The sequence below is a fragment of the Quercus suber genome, unplaced genomic scaffold, assembly GCF_002906115.3.
Source record: "Quercus suber isolate HL8 unplaced genomic scaffold, Cork oak 2.0 scaffold_226, whole genome shotgun sequence".
In the NCBI taxonomy this organism is placed as follows: domain Eukaryota; kingdom Viridiplantae; phylum Streptophyta; class Magnoliopsida; order Fagales; family Fagaceae; genus Quercus; species Quercus suber.
The window spans coordinates 846,192-866,962 of NW_027069684.1; the positions used below are offsets into that span (position 1 = coordinate 846,192).

A 20,771-nucleotide genomic window follows, 5' to 3' on the forward strand; every position below is an offset into this window, starting at 1 on the left:
AACTTCCTCCTAAGTCGACCAATTTTCGCTCTTGCTCCCCCATTGAGGGCGAACTTGATCTTGTTCCCTTATCTATAACACTTTGATTCTGTTGGAACATCTAAGTTGCTTCTTCTGACTCTCAACGTCTGTGGGAGCAGCATATTTTTCTTCTTCAAGATCAAGACCTCTAATAGGAACGTCCTCCTGAGTTGACCAATTTTCGCTCTTGCTCCCCCATTGAAGGCAAACATGATCTTGTTCCCTTATCTGTAACGCTTTAATTATGTTGGAACGTCTAAGTTGCTTTTTCTGTCTCTTAGCGTCTGTGAGAGCTACATATTCTTCTTCTTCAAGATCAAGACCTCTAATAGGAACATCCTCTTGAGTCGACCAATTTTCGCTCTTACTCCCCCATTGAGGGCGAACGTGATCTTATTCCCTTATTTGTAATGCTTTAATTCTGTTGGAATGTCTAAGTTGCTAACTCTCAGTGTCTGTGGGAGCTGCATATTCTTCTTCTTCAAGATCAAGACCTCTAATAGGAATGTCCTCCTATGTCGATCAATTTTCGCTCTTGCTCCCCCATTGAGGGCGAACATGATCTTGTTCCCTTATCTATAATGTTTTAATTCTGTTGGAATGTCTAAGCTGCTTTTTCTGACTCTCAGCGTCTGTGGGAACTGCATATTCTTCTTCTTCAAGATCAAGACCTCTAATAGGAATGTCCTCCTGAGTCGACCAATTTTCGCTCTTGCTCCCCCATTGAGGGCAAACATGATCTTGTTCCCTTATCTGTAACGCTTTAATTTTGTTGGAACGTCTAAGTTGCTTCTTCTAACTCTTAGCATTTGTGGGAGCTGCATGTTCTTCTTCTTCAAGATCAAGACCACCAATAGGAATGTCCCCCTAAATATTCGACTAATTTCTGAATATTTCACGACACAAGATTCTTAATCTTTCATTCCCGGTTTGATTTCCCAACTTTAGGAGTTCTTGGACCCCTTTTGGTTATGTGTCGAAGTTACACTTAGTAGTCCGTGAACAATTTCTTTCTTAGACCCCTTTTTGTTTCTGTGTCGAAGTTACACTTAGTAGTCCGTGAACAATTTCATATTTGGAAGTGTTCGATATTCAATATTGCGCTTCACTCTGATAAAATACTCTGACGCGTTGTCAATGATAGGAGCGTCAGATGAATGAGTAGTCTTTGACACGACATTTTCAACCAGAGGAGTAGTAGTTTTAAACATAAAGCCGTTTATCTTCTTCAAGATTTGGCCAAGAAAACCCTCACCCGCCATTATTTTTTGTTTTGCTTTCTTTTATGGAAGTATACTATCTGTTGTGTGTGTGAAATGATATATATATATATATATAAAATATGTAGGATAAATTATTCTGTAGTAGTCGAGACTACAAGTTCAGCATGCTGATGTTGTAGTCCCAGCCAATAAGAGACTGCCAACTCAGCTTAATAAGTGAGCTGGTAGTTCTAAATGTGAAAAAGCCTTTTATGTTCAATTTATCAACATGAATAGTTGATTCTGAAAATGGTTAAGAAATGTTTATTTGATCAAAGCTCAAAAGGTATATAATAGGGCTTTGCAAGTGTTCTAATATGATGTGCATGCCATTCTCTAAAATATGTTAAATCTCTTTTTCAAGCGTAGTGCGCACTCATGCATAGTACTTGCAATTGCAAATAAGCTCTACAATTGAGATAGAAACAAAGATTAACGGTAAAAATTCAATTAAAATCTATTTAGCCCATTATCAGAACAAATTTAAAGTTCTCACTTATCGGTGTCCACCCTAACACTTCATGAGCGTGAGTGTGAATGTGTAACAGAGAATTTCTAAGAGTATTAAGTTGCAAGAATTGAAATTTCCAAGAGTTGACATTTATTATGTTCAAATATGCTTAAAATTTGAATTGATACCATATTATAGACAACACTAAATATATATATAATTTGAATTGATACCATATTATAGACAACACTAAATATATATATATATATATGGGGCCTAAGAATTCGGCGACCCCGGCCCATTTTTGTACTAGGCCTAAGGCCCACGCCGAGAAGGAAGGAACTTTCGAGGACAAACTAAGAAAGCCCATATTGCCGAGAGACATCGCCGAGGACAATCCTATCCTCGGCCAACAAGGTCATAGAAGGGAAAAGTGCCACACCATCAAGGGCAGCCTCCCGGAACATTCCGAAAAGAAGGACAAGTATGAGGGGTTAGCCATGGGAGCATGGTGGAGGAGCAGTTCAAGGAGAAACCGTCACCTCCACATTACGTACTCCTAACTAACGTCCTAGCCACATTAACGAGGAAATGACCTCTGAACAGCGCTAACTCGATTATCGCGACTCACAAAACACCAGAAAGGATGTCTGATAGGACAGACACTCAAGTATAGGCTTAGATGATTAACAAGTGGAAAGCTAAGATCATTTAAAGAAGACTATATAATAAGAGAAACCCACCATGGGGGAGGGAGAGGATAGCAATCTCAAGAATTCCTGCAACCATGGCCATCCAACTGATACTAGAACAGAGCTCCTCGGGTGGTGCCGAGGACGAATTTTCTTTGATAAACTTAGCTCATTTCCGTTTGATCATCATGTAAATCCATCCTCGTCGTTATCCACGCACTAAAGTCTAGCTCTTTGGCCCACTATTTACAAATTTATTGTACTAGGCTCATTGGGCCAAGATCCCTTACGTTTTGGGCTTGGCCCAAAAATCGTGACCTTACAATATATATATATATATATAAATTTAATGGTTTAGGATAATCTTTTATCAACTTATATGGTAACTAAAGAAATTATAATTTTTCATTTCACTCATCTAAAAAGAGAAGAAATTATGATTTGACCATTACAGATGGGTTTTAAACATCTTATTTGGACCAAAAAAACAAAATTTATCTTATATAACTAGTTTTAATAAAGAGGAAAAAAGGAGGAATTCTTTTTATTTAAATTTTTTGTGAATAGAATAAAGTTAAATTTAAATGTTACTCAAATCAGCCAAGTTTCCATTCATTTCTCAGGACCCTAACTGGAGATTAACTGGTGTAGGGGCAAACAAGAGTTGGTTCAAATTTAGATGATATTTTTTTGTTTATTCGTATAGATTATTGTTAGTTCAATTTCTGTAGTAGCTTAACTGACAATTTCTAGATTTATTACTTGAACAGACTATAAAAGAGGCGCATGAAGCCAACCTATTTTATTTAGAAAAAGTTTGGCCACAAGTCTACAACTTCCAATCAAAAAAATTAATATGACTACATATTTTAAAATTTTAATATTGAAATTGCATGTTATTTATGTTCTTAACATGCATGGCAAATTTTACACAAATTAGGTGTTATTTATTATTCGATCCATAATTTTATCTTTTGTGCATAATTTTAAACTACAAAAATTTGAAATTTAAAAACTTGATTGATAACATAACCATTTTTTTTTTAAAGGAAGGATTGATAACATAGCTATTGATCTTTGATCTTCTAAAATTTTTGCAAACATAGAGGATAAAAAAAAAAAAATTATAATGCTATAGTAGATTTGTCAAAATTCATATCCAATAGAAAAAACTATTAACTAGAGTTATAGCCATTGACTACAACCAAGTTTGTAACCAAAATTTGTTCTTTTATTTTAGTTGTTTCCTAATTAATTTGGTAATTCTCTTTTGTTTCATTTAGGAATCTTAGTGGTCATTTAATGCATCTTATTTAAAAGATTTCTGTAAGTGGGCCGTTAGAAAAAACACAAAAAAAAAGGGAGCTCAATGACCTCTCTTCAATTTTCTCTCATAATAGAGAATAAATGATTTAGTTGGATGTGAAAGAAAAACAGAAAAAATGAGAAAGAAATCCTTGTTTTGTTTCACTAAAATTCATTGTTTTCGTCATGTATTGTGTTCTTTGGTGTTTAAAACCAAGAAATTGAAAATAGCTAAAGAGTTGTTTTCAATTTCCTTTATAAATTGAGATTTGGAATCTATTTTTATCTTTGGCTTGTTTTGAGTTACCAAACAAGTTTTCTGTCCTAGAAAGTAGAGAATTAAGAAAAAAAAAAGTTACCAAACATAGCCTAATTGTTATCTTAGTATTAATCTGGAAAGCACGGACACGCCGTGCCACTGTGGACGTGGTTGCACGCGCATCCGTGACCTTTTTTTTTTTTTCTTCATTTTCTAATTCGGCCTGATACAGTTCGATACGGTCCAATTCGGTTCAAAACGGGCCAAAATAGGCCCTATATGCCAAAATAAGTGTATAAAAAAAAAGTAAACTTTTTTGTCAAAACACACCGTTTTGACATCCTAGTTTAAAGGAAAAACCCTAAAATCATCTCAAACTCTCTCTAACTTTCTCGTTCTCTTCGTCTCCTCTAAGGGTGTCCAGACCTAACCAAAACCCGCCGGACTGACCAACCCACCTGATCTCCACCCGATTTCAGCCCGAACCGACGCTCCCGTAGGTCGGTTTCGAGTTTTCGCACCCAAGGCTCAATGCCAGCGGTTTGAGTGGCAGGTTTTCTTCTCCAAAACCCGAGCCACCCGACCCAACGGATGTTATATACAAATCTGGCCAACTCCGGCGAAATCAAGCTCAAATTTGAGGAGATCCAGCGAGTGCTCAACCATATTTGATAAGATTTAGCTAGATTCGGCCAAATCCCAACATATTTCAGCGATTTTGGTGTAGATTTCGACGATTTTGATGTAGATTTGGTGAGTTTTTACATTTTTCGGTGATCATTTTGCAGATTTCGGCGCATTTTTTTCCAGATTTCTGTGACATTTGCAACTCCGACGACGACCCGAAACCAACCGAACATAACTGAGCACCACCTGAACCCAAAATTGACTCGACTGATTGATGTTGGTGGTCGGTTTTGGGTCCCTATTCTTTCCAGCTGATGCCGGTGGGTCGAGTTCGGGCTAGGTCAAAAACCAACCTAGCCCTTCCCATGGACAACCCTAGTCTCCTCTCTACTATTGCTCTTAAATTGGTACATGTTTACCATTATATAAAAAAATATGCTTAGTAATATATAGAAAATATAAATAATAATTATTAATAAATATATTCCACCGCATCCGCACCCTACTTTTTCAAAAATTATCAAGTCGTCGCACCAAACTCGCACCTGAACCTAAATCTACACTCGTGATTCCTAGGTATTAATATAATAATATAAAGGGTGAAAAACTCAGATGCTTTCGTTACAAGCACCAATTTTTAAATTTAACAGTCAATTTCAAAAGGCTGCGTCTGGTTACGGTATACCAATATAACATGTCATGGTTGTCATAAAAAATTGTCTACAAAGTTATGTCTTAAACACTGCTAAAAGGATTAGCTTAAAACAAAAATAGCTTTTTAACAAAAAAATTGGGCATAGAGTTGGCTGGTCTACTCCCAAATATGCCGACAGAAACCAAATTCCACGTGAAAAAGGATCAATTCCATGATAAAAATTTGGTAGTTAATAAATTTAAAGGTGAATAAAGTATCATGTTATTTAAAATTATTTATTATTCTTTAAATACAAAGTGGAATAAAATTTTAAAAGATGTGCCTTTATATATATAATATACATATATATATATATATATATATATATATTCATCATTTACCAAATTTTTATTACGAATTGATTTCTCTCCATTTAGAGATAAATAAAAAAGATCATGAATTTGAAAAATAAAGTGAATTATTAATTCATTTTAATTTGAACAAAATTCTCCTCCAAACTAATTTAAAGGAATCTCTTCCATCTATTACATGAAAACTCATAAAACTATTCATACATATATTATTTAAACAGGTCACATGATTCATTATATAAGTCATATGACGAAAAATACACGCAAATGGTCTTATCAGTCACCAAGTTGGAGAAATTTTTCAATAAACCTGTCTGGAGGTAAATTTCTTCCTTTCAACCTTATTACAGGCTCACTTCAAAGATTAACAAAGGCGCGTAAGAACCCATTCAAATTATCTCTAACTCAATAATAATAAATAAATAAAAAAGCGCAGTGGGCTTATTTCACTAGTCCTTGCACAATCGTTGTTAAGCTGGGCTTCTCAAGCCCGATACATCGCACTAACAAATTGATCTGATGCAAGTTCCCTCTCTTCTTTACCGTGATATGATTCTTTATTATCCAAACCCCATCACCACGTAAAAGCAAATTCGTCAATTTTCGCTGCTTTTAAATCTGAAAAGCTTCCCGGCTACTTTGACTCTCTACTAATCCCTAATCTCTCTCGCTCTCTCTCGAATTTCGTTTTGAGGTCTGTACTCTCTACTCTGTAACCTTAATCTTTAATTATAAGACACTGCGATTTCATTTTCATGCTTCAATTTTTACATTGTGTTGGCTCTCTTTTCAGCACATGTACAGATGCTGATGCAATATTATGGTCTGAGCAACATCTCTTTTTCCAAGGTTTCTATATTAGCGTACCATACATGTTTTCTTGGATCAATTTTATTACATAAACCTTACAAACTGATTAGTCGAAAAAAAAAAAAAATGTAATACAGACATATTTATTACATTGTTGAAGTAATGTTAATTACATTTATTGTTGCTTAAGTCTTTTGTAGTAAAATTGGTCTTAGTTTTAGAATTTTCCCTATTGAAAATTTGCAATTGGCAATCATAGATCAACTATGGATGCCAATTTTAATAACAGACCCTTGTCTTTCATTTCCTTCTATGATTTCAGAGTGTAATGTATATGAGCCTTACTATACATTTGTTAGGACTTTTTAAAAATTATGTGGTCACTGTTCTTAGACTCATTGCTAACAGGTTTTTCTGAGTTCCTTCAATAGTTGCTTCCTTAATCTCACTTCTGTGTCTGCATCCTCAAGCTTATCTGGAGTCTTGAATGTGACTGTGAAGTATAGATCTTATCGAAGGTTTTCTGTCATGGCTGGTGGGATTCCGACTAGTGTTTCTAATGGTGATGTGGATGTGGGTGCTGATAATCAGATGACTTATCAAGTTGTAGTGGCTGCTACTCGTGATATGGGAATTGGGAAGGATGGTAAATTGCCATGGAGATTGCCTTCTGACCTCAAATTTTTCAAGGAGCTCACGATGACTACCTCTGATCCCGGGAAGAAGAATGCAGTAGTAATGGGTAGGAAAACATGGGAAAGTATCCCGCCTAAATACCGTCCTTTACCTGGTCGCCTGAATGTTGTGCTGACTCGTTCTGGGAATTTTGATATTGCAACTGCCGAGGATGTTGTAACATGTGGAAACATTCCTTCGGCTTTAAAATTATTGGCAGAATCTCCTTACTCTTTATCAATAGAGAGAGTTTTTATTATTGGAGGCGGCCAGATATTAAGGTAATTTGATCATTTATGAATAAATCATAATGCTATATAACGTACTGGTAAGGCAGATATTGATGGTTTTGGTACAGGGAAACACTCAACGCACCACAATGTGCTGCCATCCACATTACAGAAATTGAGACCAGCATTGAATGCGACACTTTCATTCCCACTATTGATTTCTCTGTATTTCAGCCATGGTACTCATCCCTCCCATTGGTGGAAAACAACATTCAATATTCTTTTGCGAGCTATGTTCGTGTAAGAAGTTCTGCTATTGAAGCTCATGCTTCAAGAAGTAAGGATTCTAATAAGTTTGAGGTAGAAAGGTTTACCTTCCTGCCAAAGATGATCTTTGAGAGACATGATGAGTATATGTACCTGAAATTGGTTGATGAAATTATCTCAAGTGGCACCCAGAAAGATGACAGGACAGGGACTGGTACTTTATCAAAATTCGGTTGCCAGGTAGTATGGAACTCAGATTACCTATGTATCTTCTTGTTTTTCATTTTTGTGATACTAGCCATTTTATTCATACTCCAATTCTGGCTTACAGATAAGCATTTCTGTTTGCATCTTTCTAATACTTGTACTCTTTGCAGATGCGTTTCAATCTTCGTAGATCTTTTCCACTTCTTACAACTAAGGTATTTTTTCTCTTATGGATTGCTTCTCAATTACAGTGTGTGCTATCTAAGTTGCTATTTTCACTGTTCTGGTTGTGTTTTGGCATTTTGGAGAAGTTTGCTTGTCATCAGCTCACTTTGGGTCACTAAAACTTTTTAGCCCTTTCTGGAAAATTTTCATCAATGTTTCCTAAAGCTGGTAACTATGGTTTTTTTCTATTTCAAAATTACTAGAGAGTATTTTGGCGAGGAGTTGTTGAAGAGCTGTTGTGGTTTATCAGTGGTTCAACAAATGCAAAGGTATTATATCATTTTGTCCTATTGTTGGCATGTAATATTAGTTATTGGGTTCATACAAATTGATTTAAATTTTGTCAATAAAGATGTATGCTTAAACTGGTAATAGTAGTCCCTATATGAAATCCCATAATTTTATGATTTTATTTTTGGGGCTGAAAAGGTAGAAATTTTATGATTAAATACTCAAGACTAGTTTCTTTATATGACTGAACTGAGTTCACAATTCATGTCTTTTTACTTTGTCATACAACTTTTATTTCTGGAAAATGTGTTGAAGATTCTCTCTCTTTTGTAAATTAATTATGGGGAAGTTGGAAATGAGTTACAAATGTTGTTGCCAATAGGTTCTACAGGAGAAAGGCGTAAATATATGGGATGGAAATGCAGCCAGAGACTACCTTGACAGGCAATTATTTGGATATCAGAATCTGATTTATCAAAAAATTATTCTGGATATGCAAATCTAACTAGCATGTCTATATTTTTAGAATTGGTTTGTCAGATAGGGAAGAGGGTGACTTGGGGCCCATTTATGGATTCCAGTGGAGACACTTTGGTGCTAGGTCAGTAATTATCATTTACCTAAAGAAATTGTAACTTCCGTTCACCATTTATTCATCCTCTGTAAATGTTTGATTTTACAGATATACCAACATGCATGCTGACTATACCGGCCAAGGATTTGATCAGTTGTTAGATGTTATTGACAAGATTAAGAATAGGCCAGATGATCGGCGGATAATCCTATCAGCATGGAATCCATCAGACCTTAACTTGATGGCACTTCCCCCTTGTCACATGTTTGCCCAGGTAACATGCTATTAATCTTGAAATTTTCATTTATTTGTTGTTTATTATGGTAATCTGCAAACTTATGTACTCGTACTTCTTACAGTTTTATGTAGCCAATGGGGAGCTGTCCTGTCAAATGTATCAGCGGTCTGCTGATATAGGTCTTGGTGTTCCATTTAATGTTGCATCTTATGCATTATTGACATACATGATTGCTCAAGTTTGTGGTATGCATCCATTTCAATATCAGAGAGATGAAATTTTGTTAGAAATTACAATTTATAGTTGTCATTTTCTTAGCTTTATATATAAGTTTTTGTGTTGTCATTGATCATCTTACTTATGGAACATTGTTAAGATTTTTTTTTTTTTCAATGTCAATTTACCTTTACAGGCCTCACTCCTGGTGAGTTCATCCATATAATTGGGGATGCTCATGTTTATAAGACTCATATCATGGCTCTGAAGGAGCAGCTTCAGAAACTTCCCAAACCTTTTCCTGTGAGTAGAATTATGCATCAAAAACTGCTGCTTGCATTTGATGAATGTTTAAGATATTGGAATACCTAAGTACTCTTTTGGCTTAAATGTTTTGAATTTCACTCTGTTTGTAATGTATTTATCCAGTACTTGGTCTGCCCTTCTTATGATGCCATCTTTTTCTGGTTATAAGATTTTTTTAGAAACCTGAGTCTTCAAAACGAATTCCTATTTTTATCTTCTTTTTTGTTTGTTTACATCAAAAGAAAATTTATACTTTATGGTTACGAAGCAGCCTTTCCCTTGATGATCCCTGGAATTCTTTCAGGCTGGTCAGTAAGGTAGAATTGCACTAGGTGCACTGTCTGAATGCCTAATGCCTAAAGCCTAAACCTTTAAAATTGATTTTCCTTTCTGCATTTTCACAACGTTGACAAAATTCAATTGGTTTTTGGTGTATGTCTTGAAAAACAAGTGACACATGGGAAACATGCAATACAGGATGATTCGCAAATTTTTCTTGTTGCCATCTCATTAACAAATGTATTCTCTTGTCCATACTGTGCAGATTTTGAAGATCAATCCAGAGAAGAAGGACATAGATTCATTTGTGGCAGCTGACTTTGAACTTATAGGTTATAATCCTCACCAGAAGTTAGAAATGAAAATGGCAGTATAGAGCTCTAAAATGGTAGTAAAGTGCTTTTGGGTAGTTTTCTCCTTGAGCTTAAGCTGGTTTTCAAGGTACCCATTATTATTGATTCATAATTATTTTTATCCCTGCCTTTTGTATTATGGAGGCACCTTTTTCCTTAATTAGTCATATGAGATTTGCCTATATGTGTTTGCTTCTAGGTTTTTTCATTTTTACAATAACGTACTTGCAAAGGCACTTAAAATTTCTTAGAACAAAGTTTCTCTCCAAACTAGTTTGGAGAGAAACTCTACAAACTCATTATATATCTTTATATTGAGTATGAATTTTGAAAATCTAACTGTTAAATTGTATGTTCTTATTACATTCTTAATGCTTACAAAATATCAAAGATCAATTGTTATGTCATCAAATAAATGTTATAATTTCAAGTTTTTGTGATCTAAAGTTGTATATAAAAAATAAGTTAATTGATCAAATAGTAAATAACATTCAATTTGAATGAAATTTGATACGTATGTTAAAAATATAAGAAACATGAAATTCAACGGTTAGATTTTCAAAATTCACACCCAAAAAAGAAATATATGAGAAGTTTGAAGAGCTCCAACTAGTTTGGAGAGAAACTTTGTTCAATTTCTTAATGACCAATGGGTGTTGATTCTTGATGATTTTTCATGTGAACAAAATCATTCTGCTGCTTTGTTCAAATGGAGTCATCACGGTATCAATGTTTAGTAAAGGACCATAAATGGAAGTCTTAAGTTATTTATAGAAATCCTGAACTGACATTACTTTTAAATAGTAAACATAAAAACATTCTGTTGTGTTTAAGCAATTATGCTACAGGAAATATGAGGATGCAGTTGGTATTGTCTGTATAAACAAAGCTTTGGAGTAAGATCGGATGTAGTTGGTATTGTCTGTATAAACAAAACTTTGGAGTAAGTTAGATCAAGCTTCATATCTGTGGTGTGGAAAATTAGTTTTAGACATTGTATCTCTTAGGTTATAATGCATTTGTAGCTACCATCAGAAGTGAGAGATGAAGATTACATGGATTGCATCATGCATGTTGGCTGAATTAAATCCATAGTATGTGTCCATTTGTGTTTTTTGTTTTTCCTCCAAGAAAACAAGTTTTGTGCTCTGCTTGGTGAATAGTGTTTGGTACAGTTTTGACATTTGAGCTGGGGATCTCACTGACGATATATTGTCAATAGCAATTTATTGATATGAATATGATGCAGACTATTGTGGCATGCCTATCATGTTAGAACCTATATATAATAGAAGTTTATTGCAATTTTTTTTTTTTTTTTGGTGGTCATATTAATTAAAACAAAATATTAATATGAAATTCTGACCCTAAAATGCAAATTGGGGTTTTGTATAAAAATTCCAACAAAAAGGAGAGGAAAAAAAAAGCACTGTCTTACACTTGGCTAACTACCCCATTACTAATTCCTTCAACTTCAATTGTTTGTCCACTGGGCTACTAGATGCCCAGTTAATTTCCATCTTTTCTGTTCTGGAGGAACTTGATAAGCCCCTGTAGGGCGACTTCTATTGTGTCACTTTTCATCAACTCTCCTGCAACTTCTGCAGGTGTTGCCTCAACCTTCTCTAGCAAGTCTTCGATGTCTCTGAACAGTGGGTGATCCTGAATTTGCAAGTAATTAGAAGCTAATGTCTTGAATCCGCTAAACGAGCAATATGACATATGGAGGTGCACATCCATACGACCAGGCCTCAACAGTGCTGGATCAAGGCGGTCTTTGTGATTCGTTGTGAATACAATGATTCGCTCGTCTCCACAGCTTGACCACAAGCCATCAATGAAGTTTAACAGACCCGAGAGTGAAACCTGTAAGGGAGGAATATTAAATTGGTTTGAAGCATCTCGATTATGTGAATAGAGATACAGGGAGTTACCTTCTCATCCTCTAAAGACATGGCTTTGTTATCTGATTCCCGATTCTGCATCTCAGTTGAACAATCAATGTCCTCAATTACCAATATAGATTTACTAGCTGTTCCAATCAACAACCGCCTAAGATCAGAATTGCACTGAACCTCCTTCAAATCCATATCATAGATATCAAATTTAAGATAATTAGCCATGGCTGCAACTAGGCTCGACTTTCCTGTACCGGGCCGTCCATACAACAAATACCCACGTTTCCAGGCCTTCCCTACTCTCCTATAGTACTCCTTTCTCCCTCTAAACCTGTCAAGATCCTCAATTAACATATTCTTCAAATCCGGGTCCATAGCCATTGTACGAAAAGTTGCTGGATGGTCAAGGTTGATTGAGCTCCAATACTCAGTACCATTATAGTCAATGGTATGAAGCTTCACTGTCTTACTTTGTTCTCTTATTGCTTTTGCTTGCTCTAGAACATAGGGTAAGTAATATCTCAGCACCATGTCTCTATGTTTCTTGTGAAAACTCAGCTCAAAGTGTCGTGTCTCCGATGCTGCAAACCCTTGTTGATTGCTCCTTGTATTTGAAACCGGCTTGTCATTGCGCGAAGACACCAAAACCCACTTGAATTTCACACCATCGTATATATCCACCAGCTCTTCACCCTTGTCAATTGTCACTGCCAATTCCCTCTCTTTCTCCATCTTATTAACCTTAATTCTTGATGTCAAAGGCGATTGCTTCTCGCCCAAGTAAACGTTGGCTGCCTCGAACATGTGGTTTGCAATAAGCCCATCAAACTCTTGGACAACAACAGTGAGTTGGGATGATAAGCGAGTGGAGAGTCTCTGCAGGCATGAATGGAAGTAGTCCTGGACAGAGGTGGGACGACGTTGTTGATGGTTTGGAAGAGAATGGCTGAAGCAGCGAGTGAGGTAGCTACTGATAGAATGATTTTGGAGGACGGTGTGGTGGTTTCTGGTGAGTACATCATTTTTTTAGGAAGAGTTCTTAGTAATGTGAGGGTTTTAGCAGAGTTTTGGGGCTTTACTTCTATATATATATATATATATTGGGAGTACTAGAATCCTCTTTCACCCTTTACAACTTTGGCGTGACGCAAAATGCATCAAAAATAAAGCTATTCTTGTTGGACGGTGACGTGGCGCTAAGTGAGCCGTATATTGAAAAAGCAACGGCAAACATGTAAGTTTGACTTGTATGCGGAAAAGATGCCGAGACCGTAAACATAGAGAAGTCGTTGTTTTAAAATTAAATTAGTTAAATTAAAAAAAAAATAAATAACATACTTCATTTAATCAGAATTTATTAGAATAATTTATCCAAAAAGTAAAAGGCAATGATTTCTAATTAATTTAAAAGAAACCCTTAAAATAAATTAAATGGATTCAATCCTCGGGTTTTAAAAAGTACAGTAACAAATTATACACTGAAATTTAAAAAGTAAAAAAAAATTAATTCCTATATTTTCAAAAGTATGTAGTGAATAAGTTTTACTTTATCTATAATAATAATAATGATAATGATAATGATAATAGTGCAAGTTTACTATATTAAACACAAAATCATGATAGATTTTCAAATTAATATAATCATTTTATTTTAAATTAATTGAAATCATATGTAATAGAATTTTAATTAGAGTAGAATTTGAATTTTTCAAAACTTAGACAATAGTTGCTTTACCTAGAATAAACTACCATATATTAAACTAGCTTTTGAATACATACTCATGCGCGTGCTCAAAAGCTCTAATATTTTTTTGAAAAAAGGTTAATAATTTGCATCTATTATAATTAGAAATATATTAGTTTATTTTTCAAAAAAATAAAAATGATAAATTTTAGAAATAAGCAATAACTGTAATTTTTTTTTTTTTGAAGTTTAGGAAAAAAAAAATCCTAAATTTAAGGAGTTTTCCTTTCGAATTTAAAATGAAATTTGTTTTTTGATATTTATGACCCTATTTCTAAATGAAATTACCCTTCATTAATGAGGGTATTTTTGAACGGCATAAAAATCCAGTTAAGAGAAAGAAATCCTCTTATATGTTATATATAGTATAGATTTATATTTTTAATTTCTTAAATTGTTTGGTAATCGAATTTTTGGATGATTTAAAATTTAAAATTTCTTAAAATTTAGGGCGTATTGCATATAGATTATGACAAACTTAATGTAATAGAATTTCATTTAAATTGAACGATCTTGATTCTTAAGAGCGTATCCACGTGTCTATAAGGAAGATAGTCATTTGACACAATTACAATATATATATTTTTTTCGGTTTTGTTGATAAGTGACACATCTACAGCTTTTAAGACTCAAACTTTCATTATATCACATATGAAATGGCATGCATGCATATTATGATAGAAAGTTTAGAATATATAATAGAAATCTATTGAAAATTTTTTGTGGTGATATGAATTAAATCAATCCTAATCTTGACATCTTCTAAAAAAAAAATCCTAATCTTATCTTACATTCTGACCCCAACATGCAAATTTGGGTTTTGTCTAAAAATTCCAACAAAAAAAAGAATTGGGGGGGGGGGGGGGGGGGAAGCATGGTCTTGCACTTTGCTAGTACTACCACAAACTAATTCCCTCAACTTGAATTGTTTGTCCACCAGAAACTAGATGCCCAGTTAATTTCCATCCTTTTTGCTTTGGAGGAACTTGATAAGCCCCTGAAGGGCAACTTCTACTTTGTCACTTTTCATCAACTCTTCTGCAACTTCTGCAGGCGTTGTCTCAACCTTCTCTAACAAGTCTTTGATGTCTCTAGACAGTGTGTGCTCCTGAATTTGCAAGTAATTATAAGCTAATGTCTTGAATCCACTAAACGAGCAATAAGACATATGAAGGTGCACATCCATACGACCAGGCCTCAACAATGCTGGATCAAGACGGTCTTCGTGATTTGTTGTGAATACAATGATTCGCTCCTCTCCACAGCTTGACCATAATCCATCGATAAAGTTTAACAGACCCGAGAGTGTAACCTGTAATGGAAGAATATTAAATTGGTATGAAGCATCTTGATTATGTGAATGGTGAAACAGGGAGTCACCTCATCATCATCCTCTACAGATATGGCTTTGTTATCCAACTCGATCAAACAATCAATGTCCTCTATTACCAATACCGATCGACTAGTTGTTCCAATCAACAACTGCCTTAGATCTGAATTGCACTCAACCTCCCTTAAGTCCAAATCATAGATATGAAATTTGAGAAAATTAGCCATGGCTGCAACTAGGCTTGACTTTCCTGTACCAGGTGGTCCATACAACAAATACTCTCTTTTCCAAGCCTTACCTACTCTTTTATAATACTGCTTTCTCCCTATAAACCTGTTGAGATCCTCAACCAAAAACTTCTTCAAATCCGGGTCCATAGCCATTGTATCAAAAGTTGCAGGATGGTCAAGGTTGATCGAGCTCCAATTGTCAGTACTATTATAGTCAATGGTATGAAGCTTCACTATCTTCTTTTCTTCTCCTACAGCTTTTGCTTTCTGTAGAATGTAGGGTAAGTAAGATCTCAGCACCATGTCTCTATGCTTCTTGTGAAAACTTAGCTCAAAGTGTCTTATCTCGGATGACGCAAACTCTTCTTCTTCATTGCTCCTTGTATTTGAAATCGGCCTTTCAATGGGCGAAGATACCAAAACCCAGTTGAGTCTCACACCGTTGTATAAATCCACCAATTCTTCGTCCTTGTCAACTGTCAACTCTAGTTCTCTCTCTTTCTCTAACTTATTAACCTTAATTCTTGATGTTAAAGGCGATAACTTTTCACCCAAGTAAACATTGGCAGCCTCAAAACATGTGGTCTGCGATTAGGCCATCAAACTCTTGGATGAAGGGTGAGTTGGGACGAGAAACAAGAGGAGAGTTTCTGTAGGTTTGAAGAGAAGTAGTCGTGGACAGCTGTGGGGATGACATTGTTGGCTATGGTTCGGAAGAGAAGGGCTGAGGCAGTGAGTGAGGTGGCTTCTGATACAATGGTTTTGGCCCTTTTGGAGGAGCGTATGGTCTCTGGGGAGCAAAACATTTTAGTTCTGAAGGATGTAGTTGATGAAGAGGTTTTAGAAGGGCGATTACTGATGAGAATAGTGAAGGTTTTGGAAGGGTTTGGGGGGCTTCGGCTGAAATAGAACGAATACTTGGGAAGGTTTTTATTGGGCCTTGGCTTTACACCATTTGTTCTGCTTGGGCTCTAAGATCAGTTTAAAGGCCCATGAAACTGTATTGTGTTAGATAAAAGCGTACGTGAACAGAGTAGCACATTCTATTTCAAAATGAGCTTTTCATTCCAATGAGCTCAAGCCCATTTTACAAGACTGCTTTAAAGAAAAAGTCAATACCTTGAACCCAAAAGGGAAAAGAAAAAGAAAAATCCATAAACTCACTAAATTATTAAAGATTTTCAAAGTTTCAGAAAATGAAATGTAATCATTATATTCATTGGAAGTTTTAAAAGAAAAGCAGTTGTCTATATAGCTGTCTAAAAGGGATCAAACTCCAATCTATGACCCTCAAATTTATGTCTCTTTCCTATGAATCTCTTTTAAGTCTCTTTCTTTGAAAAAATTTGAATGAGCTTTCATATTGATATCAAATTGATTCATTGATAACCCAAACACCTACATTTTATTAGTATGTCAAATGTCCAAATAGTGACCACTCACTTGTCTCAAATCTGCAAACAGGCCCCAAATTTTATTTTATTTCCAACTAGAAGAGAAACAAACTCATGCCTAAGTGGTCCACAACAGTTCTTTAGTTGTTTAGATTTAGCATGTCCTATCTCATTCAATCCTAAGGATCGGATGATGTGATACCGGAGGAAAAGTATAGTGATACCGAACTATACTGGATAAATTGGAAGGATGATTGGATATGTAATTTTGATAGATGAAACAAACCAAACACACAATAATAAAAATGACAGATAGTTCATCACCAAAGCAAAAGCTTATAGGGATACACATTATCATCATCCAAAAAAAATTCTACTATGGACCTAAGGCTCAATAAGTTCACTCCTTAATGAAATCCACCAAATAGATTTGGAATAAAGACTCGTCACCCAAAGAAAATCCAACTAAGGGATAAGAGCTAAAGTATAAGAAATTCTTATTCTCAAAATCCAAAGGCTAATTTTTTGAGACTACATTCTCTAATTTATTAATTTCAACCAAATAGCTTATATAAGCTTAGACCATTCTTCTAAGCATAAGAGAATGAAATTAAAATTTAATATTTTAAAGACTAAAGTCAGAATAGACTCATAAAAATGAGAAAAATAATAAAAAAATTCATAAATAATTTTGACCAAATAATAAAGACATGATACATAAAATAATAACAAATATCGTCGACGTGACTTTCATATAATCTGCCACTATGTTACTATGTACGTTGATGTCTCCTCCTCATTCAAAGAATTCTATAATTTGGGTGATGTTTCAATGAGTATATCACTATATTGTATTACTCTTTTTCTTTTTTTTTCATATTATTTGGGTTTTGTTTTATTGCTATTATAGTGCTTTTTTTTTTCTTTTTTTTGTTGATAACTATTGATATTATCACGTTGAACGGGAATTTAGTTCTTTAATTTTTTTTATTTCAACAATTGATCTCCAAATATTAGATTTGTGACAAAAAAAAAAAACCTCTTATTAAAGCCTAATGTAAATTTAGTATTTTCGTCAAAGCCTCTGGGTTAATCACGTAATGTGCACGTAATTTTTTCCACATCATGAATAATTTTAAAATATCATTATTACCATATGTAATTCAAGAAATTAAATCCTTAGATCTTAAATAAAGATGTGATTTTATATTTTTTTTGGATAAATACATTTGTAGGAAGTCTAATGTTGGAAAAATAAAAGAAGAATATAATCCCAACTCCCAAGGGATCCATTTTTGTAAGGATCAAAATGTTAGAACTCATCAAAACATATTTAGGTACTTTTTTTTAAGTGAGTAAATTTTTTTTTTTAGAGAAAAAATAAGTACATATTTAGGTACCATTATAACTCATTTTTATTATTTTTTGGATTTTGAGGTAGGATATGACTGATTTTACTTCAGTTTATAATTGGACCGGCTGGACCGGTTTGATTTCTAAAATTGGTTGCAATAAGTTGTTATCAACCACTGCTCACATTAGGCGAGTTAGTACTTTTCCAAGCTTTAAAAATTTGAAGGATTCATGGATCCAGGTTTGAATGGTCCTAGGATAGAGAAAAGTGGGATTAATATTTAATGTGCCTAAAGCAAATGCCATTGATTTTAAGGGAGAAAGACAAATATTCAATTGGTTAGAAAAGATAGCTGCCAAACTTTGTCTTTAATATTTTATTATTATCATTTTTGGTTCTTCTACTACTTCTGAAATCGCAATTGCCTCGGCTATTCTAGAACAACCACCACTGAGAAGCACCTCAAATGCTGCCTAATATATATATATATATATATATATTAACTAACCTTTGCTTTGCTTGATCTATTTGACTTTTAGTCTTTAACGATAGCATTTATTTCAATTCAATTCCACCGTCTAAGAGAAACAATTCCTATGTACTACATTGCCTTCGTCGCTGGTAACCGGTAAGAGTTACTGAAAAATTAGAGAATATTCCAGAAGTATAATGAATACATACTGTAATTATCTAAAATTATGTAAAAAATACGCACTTTTTTAATATTTTACCAACCTATGATTGCGCGCGAGAGTGCTCAAAAGCTCTTTTATTTATATATATATATATATATATATTGTAAAAGATAATAATTTAAATCCATTATAATTTAGGATTATTATATTTTTCAATCACAAAAAAAAAAAACCTAGAGGTGTGATGAGTAAATTATTTCATTCAAAACGTTGAACACTCATCACACCGGTAGATATTTCTGTGATTGAAAAATGTAGTAATTTCAAATTATAATGAATGCAAATTATTAACCTTTACAAAATAAAAAATAAAAAAAATAATAGAGGAGCAATTTGAAAACCGTCAAGAGAGTGATCCTGTTTTGTAGGCAACGTTTTAGTAGGAGTCAAAGATGTACTCTCTCCGTCCCCTTTTTTTTTTTTTGAAAAGTCAAACTTTTTAAGGGAACATCATTTATTGTTTTGTCTACCTTTTAAAAATGTATAAGTTTTCAAAACTACCCTTAAAAAAATTATAAAAAAAATTAAATTAGTAAATTAATAGGGGTATAATAGGAACATTAATAAATTAATGACTTTTATTTTTAGAAACAGGACAATATTTTGAGACATCTCAAAATGGAATAGAGGACAAAAAAAATGGGATGGAGGTAGTATCTACATATCAAAAAAAAAAATGTGTATATATCTATTGAGTTTAGTTTTTTTTTTTTTAATATTTAGTTTTGTTTTTGGATAAACATAGGGTGTTTCTTTAAAGGAAAAAAAAAAAAAAAAAAGCAACAACGGTGGTTGTTTAACTTATTTTTCTATTTAAAAAAAAAAAAAAAAGTATAGTTACTTTGAAGAGTGGGTTAGTGGAACAGAATTCCTATTTTGAAGAGTGGGTGTTGTTGGAGGATCTATTGGATATGCTCTTTAAATCGTAAAATCAATTCCTATTTCATGAGATTTGATAACTAGAGAGTAAGATTTTAATAAGATTGTGATTATATGCAACACTTCCTAATTTTCTATATAAAAATTTCCAATGTACAATTTTATTGGAAGGTATAAACAAGGGAATTTACATTAAGGCTATGTTTGTTTCGTGTAAAACGTTTTTCGGAAAATACATATTTTCTGGAAATGTTATTTTCCGGAAAAGGAAAATATTTTTAAGTATTTGGGTGAATTATGAAAATTGTTGTGGAAAATATTTTCATGTGTTCGGATGTATTCTAAAAATGCTATTTTTCGAAAATTTTTTCACATTTTCTCAGTATCCAAACAAATTTTATTACAAAAAATTTCAACATTACAACTAATTCAACAACAAATTCCGGCAATAAAAACACAACACAACAACAACAACAACAACAATAAATTCTGGCAACAAAAATTCCGGCAACAATACAACAACAACAACAACAACACCACACCAAATTTCGGCAACAACAACGCAACAACCACAGCAACAACAATCAGTTCCTCAAAAAAAAAAAACAAAAACAACAATCAAACTTAAAAAAAAAAAAAAAAAAAAAAAAAAAAAAAAAAAAAAAACCGGAGAGATCGAGGAAGACGAAGATCGACGGCGCGGCGCGGCGCGACTCGCCGGTGCAAAGAGCGTCAGGTTCGAAGGAGTTCGACGATCGACGGCGCGGTGCGATCGATTTTTCGGAACTGGATCTGCTCGTGACTGGATCAGCGCGGTGCGATGGGGACTGGGTTCGAGGGTTTGTGGTCGCCGACGATGGTCTCTCGGCTTGGATCGGCGGTTCGTGGGTTCAAGGCCGCCGGCGATGGGCGTTGGGCACTGGGCTTGGATCGACTCCGGCGCTGGGCTCTCTCTTTCTTTCTCCCTCTCCCTCTTCGTGCTCTCTGCTTTTGGGTTTTCCGAAAAATGGGATT

The 20,771-nt window shown here is 34.3% G+C and overlaps 2 protein-coding genes and 1 pseudogene across 7 annotated transcripts; 1 reads left to right on the plus strand and 2 right to left on the minus strand.

Moving 5' to 3' along the window:
- The first annotated feature begins 6,086 nt into the window (after positions 1 to 6,086).
- On the plus strand, positions 6,087 to 12,261 carry LOC112011045 (bifunctional dihydrofolate reductase-thymidylate synthase). Of its 6 annotated transcripts, XR_002882820.2 has the most exons (13): positions 6,087 to 6,316; positions 6,416 to 6,471; positions 6,841 to 7,388; positions 7,466 to 7,844; positions 7,982 to 8,026; positions 8,240 to 8,305; positions 8,650 to 8,711; positions 8,794 to 8,868; positions 8,950 to 9,115; positions 9,201 to 9,324; positions 9,492 to 9,598; positions 10,146 to 10,321; positions 11,841 to 12,261. XR_002882820.2 is itself a non-coding variant. In XM_024043435.2 (12 exons), the coding sequence occupies exons 2-12, from the start codon at positions 6,427 to 6,429 to the stop codon at positions 10,254 to 10,256; spliced, it is 1,728 nt and encodes a 575-aa protein (XP_023899203.1). In that variant the 5' UTR covers positions 6,088 to 6,316; positions 6,416 to 6,426; the 3' UTR covers positions 10,257 to 10,567. The 6 variants fall into 6 exon arrangements, 5 of the variants coding, with proteins under 5 accessions (XP_023899203.1, XP_065636229.1, XP_065636230.1 ...); XM_024043435.2 differs by lacking the exon at positions 11,841 to 12,261 and having other exon boundaries at positions 6,088 to 6,316; positions 10,146 to 10,567; XM_065780157.1 differs by lacking the exons at positions 6,416 to 6,471; positions 11,841 to 12,261 and having other exon boundaries at positions 6,089 to 6,316; positions 10,146 to 10,567.
- On the minus strand, positions 11,582 to 13,153 carry LOC112011046 (AAA-ATPase At3g50940). Its single transcript, XM_024043437.2, is given in 3 exon segments — positions 11,582 to 12,099; positions 12,168 to 13,039; positions 13,042 to 13,153. Coding segments are annotated over 3 exon segments (1,341 nt in total). The 3' UTR covers positions 11,582 to 11,742.
- Positions 13,154 to 14,830: 1,677 nt separating this feature from the next.
- Positions 14,831 to 16,241, minus strand: LOC112011031 (AAA-ATPase At3g50940-like; annotated as a pseudogene).
- Between the last annotated feature and the right edge of the window lie 4,530 nt (positions 16,242 to 20,771).